General features: G+C 48.5%; 2 protein-coding genes across 2 annotated transcripts in view; both read right to left on the reverse strand.

The window, feature by feature from the left end:
• LOC149465013 (uncharacterized) overlaps positions 1-12,217 on the reverse strand; it is a 51,538-nt gene extending 39,321 nt beyond the window's left edge. The window contains 7 exon segments of the mRNA XM_089673784.1: positions 2,198-2,970; positions 3,196-3,331; positions 7,568-7,765; positions 7,854-8,156; positions 8,237-8,371; positions 8,456-8,581; positions 10,113-12,217. Coding sequence (XP_089529910.1) covers positions 2,198-2,970; positions 3,196-3,331; positions 7,568-7,765; positions 7,854-8,156; positions 8,237-8,371; positions 8,456-8,581; positions 10,113-10,223 — 1,782 coding nt within the window. The 5' untranslated portion in view covers positions 10,224-12,217.
• LOC149465009 (uncharacterized) overlaps positions 1-13,862 on the reverse strand; it is a 160,695-nt gene that overhangs the window by 104,194 nt on the left and 42,639 nt on the right. The gene's annotated exons all lie outside the window — the stretch shown is intronic.

A 13,862-nucleotide genomic window follows, 5' to 3' on the forward strand; every position in this document is an offset into this window, starting at 1 on the left:
ATGAAGACCAAAGTGCCAGATAAAGTCTTCTTTAGAAACCAACTTCTCCCGAAATGTTGGTCATCTTACACCGGTTCTCTGTGGGGATTGAGCCTAATAACCTCAACAACACTACTCTGCCCCCATGTCGTAGAGATCAGCGAGCAGGACCACAGAGCTGTGTGGAGGACCAGGAGATCGGCACTCCCCAGTCTTGCCAGTTTCCAAAGAAGACCTCAGCTGGCCATCAGAACTCCATTCAGAGAGGTAAGAATTACCTTTACAGGGAAAACTTTTTGTACGTTCAGTCAAAATTTACTTTTATACTAGAATTTCAGCTCAATACGGCAAATATTCTGAGGTCTGGAGAAAAATGAGAAATCTCAGCACTTTCGGCAGATAAATAGTATATTTATTAGTGTACGTCCGACCAAACAGAGGGACATTTAAAGGGCAAAGAGGGACAGAGACATTCAATTTCCCAAAAAGTATGGTGAAGGGAACTATGATCAAATAATATCGTATTACATCCTCTGCTGCCAGTTCCAGCAATGTCTCCTCTCTACATCTTCCCATCTCACCTCTGGCCTGGAAATTCCTGTGTATACCTGACATCACTTCCTGTCTTCCATAGAGACTTCCTGTGTGGGTAAAAATGAGATCACCACCTTATGGAGCTCAAAAGAACTTCTCGTAGTGTGACCCCAGCCTTGTCATCATTGCCAAGAATCCTGGATGCTGAAGGACCGTCCCAGGATTCCAGCTACTGTCCCATCACATGCCAATCCTGCAGGTTCCAGGATACTTTGCAGAATGGCAGTAAGGTGACGATGGCTGGAACACTTTCTGGGACTCACCAACAGGCCCCGAGAAACGTCTCGTATGTGACCCTGGCCTTGTCATCATTGCCAAGAGTCCCGGATGCTGCAGGACCGTCCCAGGATTCCAGCTACTGTCCAATCACATGCCAATCCTGCAGGTCCAGGAAACTGCAGAATGAGAAGGGGTCTATGAGAAGGGGAGAGTCGGCTGTTCCAACAAGGACAAGCTGGGACCACCAAACTACTAAGACACAAGATGGAGACTAAAACCTACAGGATGGGCCGTACTTGTAGTGTTAGAGAAAGGAATAAAAGAGAAGAACATTTCATCACACAAATCTGAAGGAAGACTTTTATCAATCAACATACAGAGAATATCACGAGTTTATGAAAGGAAAATTTTTAATCTTTCAGAATAAAAAGAAAATGTGTAAACATATTTGCATTTTTATCACATAAATATAACATTTTACATGAAGTAATTACATTTTTCCCAGCAGGTGTCACTCTCTCCAAAGATTCTGGCACAGGCTGAATTACTGCACTGAAATGAACAGTCCTGCCCTGTAGTCTGATCTCCCCTTCTCTTCATCCATAAGCGATATCTAGCTCCTCTCTCACCATGATGTCCTCCATGGAAGCTTTGGCTGAAGGTCAGGGGAGATAAGACTACACTGCTAGAGGGACCCAACCAGCAGTGACCCCCCCCTTCTCTCTCACCATGATGTCCTCCATGGAAGCTTCTGCTGAAGCTCAGGGGAGATCAGACTCCAGTGCTAAATGGACCCAACCAACAGTGACCCCCTTCCTTCTCTCTCACCATGATGTCCTCCATGGAAGCTTCTGCTGAAGATCAGGGGAGATCAGACTACACTGCTAGAGGGACCCAACCAACAGTGACCCCCCCCCCTTCTCTCTCACCATGATGTCCTCCATGGAAGCTTCTGCTGAAGCTCAGGGGAGATCAGACTACACTGCTAGAGGGACCCAACCAACAGTGACCCCCCCCCCCCCCCTTCTTCTCTCTCACCATGATGTCCTCCATGGAAGCTTCTGCTGAAGATCAGGGGAGATCAGACTACACTGCTAGAGGGACCCAACCAGCAGTAACCACCCCTCCTTCTCTCTCACCATGATGTCCTCCATGGAAGCTTCTGCTGAAGGTCAGGGGAGATCAGACTTCACTGCTAGAGGGACCCAACCAGCAATGACCCCCCTCTTTCTCTCTCACCATAATGTCCTCCATGGAAGCTTCTTCTGAAGGTCAGGGGAGATCAGACTACACTGCTAGAGGGATCCAACCAGCAGTGACCCCCTCCTTCTCTACTAACAGAGGAATCCAGACACAACTTTGAAGTCTGTAGTGATCTCTGATCTCCTTATAAAGTGTTTCTTCCATAATAAAGATCAGAGGAGCGCTCAGCCACGTTTTCTGAGGTGTATATCAAGGTGTGCTCCTTCCCAGTGTGAGATCTCTGATGTATAGCAACATAACATCCATCTAGAAGACATTTCCCGCACTCAGGGCACTAATACACCTCGAGGGTTGTGTGGGTTTTTCGATGTACAGAAAGACAAGCCTTCTGTGAGAAACGTTTCCCGCACTCAGGGCAGCTATATGGCTTCTCACCCGTGTGAGCTCTTTGATGTTTGATAAGAGCTGATTTACGCACATAACAATTCCCGCACTCGGGACAAGGGAACAAATGTTTCAACGTGTGGGATACCTGATGTTTAATAACATAGGACCTGCATGAAAAACATTTTCCACACTCAGGACAGGGATATGGCTTCTCATCTGTGTGAGGGTTCTGATGTCTGACCAGTTGTGCTTTATACAAAAAACATATACCGCACTCGGAACAGGAATGAAGTTCCCTCTGCTTGTGAGATCCCTCATGTATAAAAAGACCTAAACCAGAGCAAAAACTTTCCCCACATTCAGAACAGGGAAATTTCTTCTTTCCTTGAGCTCCAGGACCATCCCTCACAGTACGAGGGTGCTCAGAGTCAGAGGGATTCCATGGTCTCTCCACACTGGGAAGTCCACCATCCATAGTGGAGCTCATTGTCTTTTCTCCGGCACAATCTCCTGGGATGTCCTCATCTTCCATTTTACAACTTGGAGATAAAGTGAGACTATCCTTTGAAGGTTTCTCCATGGCGGGTCCTGGAAAAATAGAAAAACATCATCAATAGATAGGAGAGGGTTAGTTCACTTCCATCAAGATTCCATCTGGATCAGGGAGATAGGAGGGAGCAGATGTTCTCTGTGGATGTCCCAACCAGCTGGGACTCTTCCCTTCTTCAAAGCGCCTTTGGTCCTTCCAGACCAATGGGGGCTGGGGGGGGGCGGTAACCGAGCAGAGATAAGAGAAGAATATAATCTGATCACCTGTGCTGATCTCTGTAGGAGTGTCCTCCTCTATGAATGTCCTCCTCATTCCAGCCTCCTCCATATATTGCTGATCATTCCTCGCATACGTCTCTTCTACTTCACTCGCAACGTTCATGTAAATCAGATTTTGACCCTAAACCAACAGAATGGCATTAAAATAAGAGGTTTTCATCCTTTTTATGTTCAAAAACAGTCAAAAAATACTTTTTATATTCAAAAACGGTCTGCCTACTGGATGTTGAGACACCTGCAAGACAGAAAAAATTGTAATCAAATCGCTCTTTTCTGCCCAGCATGCCTTAGTTTTCCAGAAAAGCAGTGCCAAGGGCAAGAACAAATAAACAGAGGTTGGGGGACCTATGTCCCTCAATGGACTCCGAGAATCAGAAGTTACGGTAAGTACAAAAATCAGATTTTCTTTCTTGTCCATTGAGGGATAGAGGAATTCAGATACAATCAGGATGTCCAAAAGCAGTACAACCAAGGGGTGGACAACAGCCAGTGGTAGGCCCAAGTGAGAACAATCAGAATAACCCCCAACTCTGAACAAGAGGAGACAAAAGCACCCTACAAGACAGGGAAAGCCGACAATGACCAATGGAAGGCCACAGAGAATCAACCTGATGCTCAGACCTGGACAGAAAAAGATCCCTGCCAAGGGGGGTGACTCCATCTGAAAGAATACGGAGCAACCAGCAAGACTACGAAACCAAAAACTCACCAAAACCAGTGAAACGATAGGACTACCCCGAGAAGAAGAAACAGGCCAGCAACATGATGTGGTCAACTGACAAAAGAACAAGTCCCCAGGACAGCAGGTCCTCAGAGGGAATGTTAGACATAAAAACAGGTCCACAAGACAAGAACAGCCAGTCTACCCCTAATATCGAGGGATGGAAGGTTCCTTAATAAGGCCTTGTTTACACTTGCTTCAAAATGTGGCATTGGACACACAGTTTTAAAGCACTCTAAATGCCAATTTAAAGCTCCTCTCACTAAATAAAATGGTTACCTTACAGTCCTGTTCATGTTGCATTTGCTTTGCTTAAAAAAATGACACCCCATGTTGCTTCCTTGGTGCTTCAAAGCCTCCAAAGAAGTGTATGAAAACACTCACTTAACAGCACCTGCGGCTTTTGAGGGGTATTTATTCAGCTTTAGCTTCGGTTTGCATTGGAGGTATTACAGGAATGAGATATCCCAGGATGCACTGGGAAACCAACAAGCAAACTGGAAAGAGGTCATCAGCAGTCACTTCCCGGTTCGTGGGAGTGTCTGGTGCAGACGTCACGTCGGGTGTGCAGTGTGGAGCAGCAGATAGGTGAGCGGGGTCCGGAACAGAGAGGAGTAACTAACAGACAGCACATGCGGTGTGCAATGTGGGAACTATAGAGGAAGGTAAGGATGGACCGCAAAGTTGGACTGAGCAGCAGAGGATTAGTAGGGCTGGGGGACCGGAGCAGAAGAAACTAGCAGATGTCACGCATGGTGCACAGCGTGGGAGTAATATAGTAAGAGCTGAGAGAGGAGGATCAGAAAATCAGAGAATCAGCAGAGCTGGGGATACTACTGAGCAGGGGGATCAGCAGAGCTGGGGATACTACTGAGCAGGGGGATCAGCAGAGCTGGGAGTACTACTGAGCAGGGGGATCAGCAGAGCTGGGGATACTACTGAGCAGGGGATCAGCAGAGCTGGTGGTTTTCTACTAAACGGGATCAGCAGAGCTGGGGGTTACTACTGAGTGGGGGATCAGCAGTACTGGGGGTTTCTACTGAGTGGGGGATCAGCAGAGCTGGGGGTTTCTACTGAGTGGGGGATCAGCAGAGCTGGGGGTTTCTACTGAGTGGGGGATCAGCAGAGCTGGGGGTTACTACTGAGCGGGGGATCAGCAGAGCTGGGGGTTACTACTGAGTGGGGGATCAGCAGAGCTGGGGGTTACTACTGAACAGGGGATCAGCAGAGATGGGGGTTACTACTGAGTGAGGGAGCAGCAGAGCTGTGGTTACTACTGAGTGGGGCATCAGCAGAGCTGGGGGTTTTCTTCTAAGCAGAGGATCGGCAGAGCTGGGGGTTACTACTGAGTGAGGGAGCAGCAGAGCTGGGGGTTACTACTGAGTGAGGGAGCAGCAGAGCTGGGGTTACTACTGAACAGGGGATCGGCAGAGCTGGGGGTTTTCTACTAAGCAGGGGATCAGCAGAGCTGGGGGTTACTACTGAGTGGGGGATCAGCAGAGCTGGGTGTTACTGCTGAGTGGGGGATCAGCACAGATGGGCGTTACTGCTGAGCTGGGGATCAGCAGAGCTGGGGGTTACTACTAAGCAGAGGATCAGCCGAGCTGGGGGTTACTACTAAGCGGGATATCAGGAGAGCTATGGTTACTAATGAGAGGGGATCAGCAAAGCTGGGTGTTACTGCTGAGCTGGGGGTTACTACTAAGCAGAGGATCAGCAGAGCTAGGGGTTACTACTAAGCAGAGGATCAGCAGAGCTAGGGGTTACTACTAAGCAGAGGATCAGCAGAGCTAGGGGTTACTACTAAGGGAGGGACCAGCAGAGCTAAGGGTTACTACTAAGCGGGGGGATGAACAAGGGGATGGACAAAATACCTACTTAACACCTGTAGGTGACTCTTGGGGGTAGACAACTGAACTCTGCAGGACCTACCTAACTTTAGTATAAAACATGACTCTAGGAATATCCTGACTCCTCCTGGTCCAGTGCAGCATCCATAGTCATGAAGCGAGGGACAGGAACCTTAGTCACACTACTAAGAACATTGGTCTGATTAAGGGCAAAACAGAGAAAGAGAAATGGAGACTCTTCCTTAAAAGGTTGTTGATTACCCACAGAAGGTGGTCCAATCTCCAGGTGATCAGAACCCAGGAAAACCTCCAGACATACTCAGTTCCCAACAGAGGGTACCTTCAGCAGGAGCATAGAGACCAGACTACTCCTGTCATAGTGAGAATTCCCAAACCATCCCAGAAGTAAAGGTATTCCAACATCTATATGATGTCCAATGGAGTCCAACTTAGGAAATTAACTACAAACAAGATCCTCCAAACAAAGAGGAGACCACATGTTCTGGGGAACCTGAGTAAAACCCCAGGTAATGGAACACCCCAGCAAGTGTTTGGTTCCCCGGGGCATGGAGAAAAGACCACCACAGTCACCAAAAGAGACTGGCAGGACACAACTTCCTGGGGAGACCATAATAAAGGTTGGTCCCTTAATGTCCTACAGTCCCTTGTTGGAGAAGAAGGGGGATATTCCTTGACACAGCACAGGGTCCATATAAACACAGGTGGATACTTTTTTCAGGGAACGTTTAAGTTAAACAACCTTGTCGGTTGGTGAGGATAGCCACCTGCGGGTCTCTAAGCTTGAAGGAGTTATGGTCTTCAGAAGGGTTTGACTGCAGAGATCAAAACAGCTGACCATCTCCACAGAAGCCATCTGAACGTTCCACAATAGAAAAGCCAGGAAAGGACACTAGAGTAGCAACCAGGCTAAGTACTCTGGTCCATTGGAGAATCCCAAAAAAGGACACTGCAGGGCCAGGTCCTTGGTAAAGAGTAGGTAAGAGCAAAAACTGGTTCCAGCTGACCCTATAGATCATAGATTTCCTCTGAAGATGAGGACATCTTTGCGGCACCAGGTACCATGAAGCATTTACCAGTAACCAAAGAGTTATCCTGAAGCAGGCAATAGGAGCCAAGATGGGGTGCCATTTCAAAAGCCAAGTCCACTTTTGGACAGGAACAAGGGTTCCCAGGGTGTATGGAAAGAAAGAGGGTCCGGGAAGATAGAGCTATCTATGCAGAGGCACAGGAAGGGCGATGGGGGCAACTTGAGGTGCCAGATAGAAGGATTTAGCATGTTGGCTCAAAGGGGCAAGCAGAGCATCTACGTTCTGGTAAATCAAAAAAACCCAAGGCCCTGTCTCAATTTAAAAGTAGAAGTGGGGGCACAGTTTCATACAGAATGCTTTTCACAGGGGTTAGATGGCCTCTGGCTTCTGGGAATATAAAGGGAAATATAAAGGATGGGGACATCTCTCTGGTGGGTTTTTATTAGGTGGCTCCATCATAATGTCCTTGGGTCCTTCAGAAAGCTCCTCCATCACTCCATACTCTTCATCCTCCTCTTTATATTCTTATCTTCAACAACAATATTATAATCCACTCAAGATATATAATAAGACATTGTTGGGGAATTCAGAACCCAACCATCAGGGCTACAGGTCTGGTGGTCATGGTCTTGTTGCCCTCAGCTTCTCCAACCTTTTTGGGAGTCCATATCTGGGTTACAACATTCATCGTAACCAACATGCCCGTGTAGACATCATAACTACCACCTATCATTCACCTGATAAAGTCTTGCGTAGCTGTGATCTTCCTGTTTGGAATGTCTTGTTCTCTGTGGTGGGTCTTCGTAGCTGGATGACTCCACCATGGTGTCCTGGCACAGATCTTTGTGTCCTCTTGGGAACACCGACTCTGTCATCACCTCCTCCTCTTTTATCTCTTCTTTGACTTCAACTGTAGAATCTCTCAGGTTTCCACTCTGAATATATAATAAAATGACATCAATGGTAACAATGCAGATAATGTACAGATCCTAATGATACTATCAGTGATTGTTCCTCATCTACCTGATGATGGTGAGGGATGGTGTAACCTTCCTGTGTGGAATCCCAGGAATACAGAGGACGGGGAGATCTCTCTGGTGGCTTCCCATGACTGGATCCATCTACCTGATGATGGTGAGGGATGGTGTGACCTTCCTGTGTGGAATCCCGGGAATACAGAGGACGGAGACATCTCTCTGGTGGGTCTCTGTTACTAGGTGGCTCCATCATATCCTTGTATCCATCTGAAGGTTCCTCCACCACACCATGCTCCTCCTGTTCATACTCTTGTTGAATACTGATATTTATATCCTTTATGTTTCCATTCTGAATATATAAGACAACATTCATTGTAACACATATGCTTGTATAAAAATCATAACTACCAACATTTGTTAATCATCTACCTGATGATGGTGAGGGATAGTGTCATCTTCCTGTGTGTCCATCATGACGTCCTTGTAAAGGTCCTTGTGTCCTTCTAAATACTCCCACTCCTCCATGGAGAAATAGACAGTGACACCCTGACACCTTATAGGAACCTGACACACACAATGATAGTCACCATCCAGACACATCCCTTGTCTATTACTGGAGAATGTCCCAGAATTCCCAGCACCGCTCACCTCTCCTGTCAGCAGCTCCATCATCTTCTTGGTGACTTCTAGAATCTTCTCCATGTTGTGTCTTTCGGATTTTAAGGAGTCGCATGTGATGGTCATATGATCACCTGACTTCAGAAGAACAAAACTCTGTTTTGAAGAAGCAATAGGAATATCATGTTAGACTTCTAGAATCCTCCTCACCTCTCCGGTGAGGTCTGTGTTTTATTAATAGAGATGAGAGTGATGTCATGTGACCACCCAGAATCCTCCTCACCTCTCCGGTGAGGTCTGTGTTTTATTAATAGAGATGAGAGTGATGTCATGTGACCACCCAGAATCCTCCACACCTCTCCGGTCAGGTCTGTGTTTTATTTATGGAGATGAGTGATGTCATGTGACCTCCTAGAATCCTCCGCACCTCTCCGGTCAGGTCTGTGTTTTATTAATAGAGATCAGTTATGTCATGTGACCTCCCAGAATCCTCCTCACCTCTCCGGTCAGGTCTGTGTTTTATTAATAGAGATGAGAGTGATGTCATGTGACCTCCCAGAATCCTCCTCACCTCTCCGGTCAGGTCTGTGTTTTATTAATAGAGATGAGAGTGATGTCATGTGACCTCCTAGAATCCTCCGCACCTTTCCGGTCAGGTCTGTGTTTTATTAATAGAGATGAGAGTGATGTCATGTGACCACCCAGAATCCTCCTCACCTCTCCCGTCAGCAAGTAGATGATCTCCAGGGTGAGGCTTAATATCCTCTCAGTCATGTCACTTTGGCCCTCCTCCATCTTTTTTTTTTTTAAATCAGAAGAAGTTTATTGAAAACCGTCTTCGACACGTACAGCAGACAAATTGTACAGCATTTGAACGAGGATAAAATGATGAATACAATAATTAGAGACAAATCTCTATGGTGTTACACGGGTAAAGGCGTTAGCAATGCCTATCCATAAGTCTCAGCATGTGGGGTAGCAAACAGACCTTTCATTATATGAGAGTAACTTAGGGGGAGCTATAAGGTGACCCAAAGGGCCCCTCAACATGCGCATCTAGACCAACTCCAGCGGGCCAAGGCCAGGGGTATCCAGCCTTGGAGCCCATAAATTTGTTCAGGCGTCCTCTATGTTAGTAACTCATTTTCTCCAATCTCAAGAGAGTTGGCTACAGCCCGGATCCACGCCTTCACACTAGAGGACGAGATTGACTTCCAATGGGTTCAAATCAACTTGCGGGCCACAAATAAGGTCCCTCCTCCATCTTTGTTCATGAGATCTACATGGGTTTCTCTGTCGATGGAGAATTATCTGGACTACATTGGTTGTACAATATTTAGGATGGGAACTTTAATGCAACTTCAGTTGAAGTCAACGGGAGGAGAAGACTTCAGTCAGCATCGGAGCTTCGTTCAGAGAGGTAAGGATTGGCCTTCACATGGAAAACTTTTATCTGGGATTGACGTTTGGTCAAACCTTTCTGATATCCAGTATTGGCATTGTCAGCTTAATACGGGGAATAATCTGATGAAAGACTGAGAACTATATATACATTTGTAGTCTATCGATTGTTCTGGGTGTACATCAGACTGAAAAGAGGGGGATTTAAAGGGCAAAGCGGGACGGAGAAATTTGGTTCCTAATAATATGCAGTGATGGGAGATATGATAAAATACGATCTTATTACCTCCTCTGTTGCCACTTCCAGCAAAGTTTCCTTTCTACTTCCTCCTATTTCACCTCTCGCCATAGAACTTCCTGTCTGTAGCTTTACATACTTCCTGTCTGTTCCTGACATCACATCCTGTCTACCATAGAGACTTCCTGTCTAGGTAGAAGTGAGATCGCCACCTAGAGGAGCTCAAAAGAACTGCAGCTTTGAGATCCGTCTGGTAGCTTGACCCCAGCCTTGTGCTGGGTGTGTATGGACTGTATGTCCTCATAGAGGGGGTCACCTCCACTCCCACCAAGGGGGACAGAAATATATGACTGATCGTGATGAGCAGAGGAACTTTGCTTCAGTTGGTTCAGTTGAGTTTGCATCACAATGACCGTTTTTGCCAAACTCTTGTTGTAATTAGCCTTTAATTTTCCACATTGGCTTGAAAACTCTCTACGATGATGAAGAACCTTCCCATGTTGCTTTGAAGGACCTGTGACATTCCCTGAGTCCACCCCAAGTGACCAACCAGTGATTATCCATTCCCTTCTGTTTATCGGCCAACGTCCTGCCTTCCCCCCCCCCTCTGTACATAACTTCCAAGTTTAGAACTAGGGACGCTTAAGGAAGACTGGCCTACGGTGATAAGGTGCTGGTGTCTGGTTCTGCTGACTCTCCGCCTGCTGTCCTGCTGGTTTGTTTCCCCATTCAACTTCTAAGGTTCTGCAGTCTGACTCTAATGACTTTCCACTTGCTATCCATCCTGACCCCTCTGCCTGCTACCCATCTTGACCCCTCTGCCTGCTACCCATCCTGGCCCCTCTGCCTTCTACCCATCCTGATTCCTCTGACCCTCTGCCTGCTGCCTATCCTGACTCCTCTGATCCTCTGCCTGCTGCTCAGCCTGACTCCTCTGACTCTTCGCCTGCTGCCCAGCCTGATTCCTCTGACTCTTCGCCTGCTACCCAGCCTGACTCCTCTGCCTGCTGCCCAGCCTGATTCCTCTGACCCTCTGCCTGCTGCTCAGCCTGACTCTTCGCCTGCTGCCCAGTCTGACTCCTTTGCCTGCTGCCCATCCTGACTCCTCTGACTCTATGCTTGCTGCCCAGTCTTACTCCTCTGCCTGCTGCCCAGCCCGATTCATCTGCCTCTTCACCTGCTGCGCAGCCTGACTCCTCTGCCTGCTGCCCAGCCTGACTCCTCTGACCCTTTGCCTGCCGCCCAGCCTGACCTTTTGCCTGCTGCCCAGCCTGATTTCTGTGACTGCTCGCCTGCTGTTCAGCCTGACTCCTCTGCCTGCTGCCCAGCCTGATTCCTCTGCCTACTGCCCAGCCTGATTCCTCTGATCCTCTGCCTGCTGCCCAGCCTGACTCCTCTGCCTGCTACACCGCCTGACTCCTCTGCCTGCTGCCCAGCCTGACTCTTTGCCTACTGCCCAGCCTGACTCCTCTGACCCTCTGCCTGCTACCCAGCCTGATTCCTCTGATCCTGTGCCTGCTGCCCAGCCTGACTCCTCTGCCTGCTACCCAGTGTGACTCCTCTGCCTGCTGCCCAGCCTGACTCCACTGACTCTTTGCCTGCTGCCAAGCCTAACTCCTTTGACCCTCTGCCCAGCCTGACTCCTCTGACCCTCTGCCTGCTGCCCAGCCTGACTCCTCTGACCCTCTGCCTGCTGCCCAGTGTGACTCCTCTGCCTGCTGCCCAGCCTGACTCCACTGACTCTTTGCCTGCTGCCAAGCCTAACTCCTTTGACCCTCTGCCCAGCCTGACTCCTCTGACCCTCTGCCTGCTGCCCAGCCTGACTCCTCTGCCTGCTGCCCAGCCTGACTCCTCTGACCCTCTGCCTGCTGCCCAGCCTGACTCCTCTGACCCTCTGCCTGCTACCCAGCCTGACTCCTCTGACCCTCTGGCTGCTGCCCAGCCGGATTCCTCTGACTCTCTGCGTGCTGATCAGCTTGCCTTTGCTCACTCTCTGCGTTCTGCCCGACCTGACTTTACTGACTCTCTGCCAATTCCTTGCCAACTGCCAAGTCTGATTCCAGTGACTCTCCACCTTCTCCCCAACCTGACCCTGCTAACTCTTTGCCCGTTTCCCAGCCTGACTTCACAGACACATCTCTACTTGCTAACCAGCCTAAATATCCATCTGGATTCTGCTGGATTTCCACCTGATGCCCAGCCTGAACAGCTGATTCTCTGCTTGCTGCCCAGCCTGACTCCGCTGACTCTCTGCCTGCTTTCCAGCTTAACTCTCCTGACTACCCACCTGCTGCCCAGTTTGGCTCTACTGACTCTCTGCCTGCGGACCAGCTTGGCTCTATTGACTCTCTGCCTTCTTCTCAGCCTGACTTTACTGAAAGGAATTTGTGCTTCTAATCAATCACTGGTAGGTTCCGGTTCCCCTTTAGGCCTAAGAGACTGTGTTCTGGAAGAAAGAAATTAGCATGCAGACACAGAGGTTTCCAGAAGACTATCTGAATCTATTGTAACAAAGAAAGCCATACAATAGAATTTCACTGGATACTTGTCAAGGCTGTGAATGTGAGATTTCTCAGGCCTTGAAATCAGTTACAAGTAACCAACAGTTATTTTCCCATGAAACAGAAGTGTTTGACTTTTAACTATATCAAAACAGAAACAGGTGCTGTTAGTACAAAGAAATAACTGGATACTTTCCCTGCCTCTACCAAGGCTAAGCTAAGATAAAAAAACTAAAGAATGTGTGAGCACAGTTCTGTAACACATAACTGGCAGCATATTTTCATTAACTCATTCTGGGTATATTATAAAAGCAATTAATCAAAATGGAGTACAAGAAACAACATGGAGTGAGGACAGACCAAAAACATACATTTCCCTTCATTTACTAACCCTCCACATGCTGCTAAGCACTACTCCACTTACTTTCTGCCTGCTGCCCATCCCAACTGCACTGACTGTCCACCTGCTGCCCATCCCAACTCAGCTGACTGTCCACCTGCTGCCCTTGCCAACTCCGCTGACTGCCCACCTGCTGCCCATCCCAACTCCGCTGACTGCCCACCTGCTGCCCATCCCAACTCAGCTGACTGTCCACCTGCTGCCCATCCCAACTCCGCTGACTGCCCACCTGCTGCCCATCCCAACTCCGCTGACTGCCCACCTGCTGCCCATCCCAACGCCGCTGACTGCCCACCTGCTGCCCATCCCAACTCCGCTGACTGCCCACCTGCTGCCCATCCCAAACTCCGCTGACTGCCCACCTGCTGCCCATCCCAAACTCCGCTGACTGCCCACCTGCTGCCCATCCCAACTCCGCTGACTGCCCACCTGCTGCCCATCCCAACTCTGCTGACTGTCAACCTACTGCCCATCCTTCTGACTCTGCCTACTCTCTACCTACTGAGCAACCCAACCCTGCTGACTTTCTGCCTGCTGCCCTGCCCGATTCCATTGACTCTCTGTCTGCTGCCCAGCCTGACTCCACTTACTCTCTGCTTGCTGCACAGCTTGACTCTGCTGATGTCTTCTGAGGCTTTGTATCTCGATTTGTCTTCTGAGGTCCTAACGTCGGACTCTGCTGGCAAAGTTGTTTGAATTCATTTGTGACCCAGATATAATCATTGTGACTTATATATCCACACCACACTGTTATCTGAGCATGCAACTTGGCTGACCTGGAGAAGTACCATACCAGGTCACATTCCCTCAAAATAGGGGACCAAAGCACCTTGCCCCCTTGTTGACAACAAGGGCCTGGTTCAATGTTCGTGGGTGGCTGTAGGAGGACCTTTCGGC

This window comes from Staurois parvus, unplaced genomic scaffold (assembly GCF_062004578.1).
Source record: "Staurois parvus isolate SC_StPar_1 unplaced genomic scaffold, SC_StPar_1.0 ptg000144l, whole genome shotgun sequence".
NCBI lineage: Eukaryota > Metazoa > Chordata > Amphibia > Anura > Ranidae > Staurois > Staurois parvus.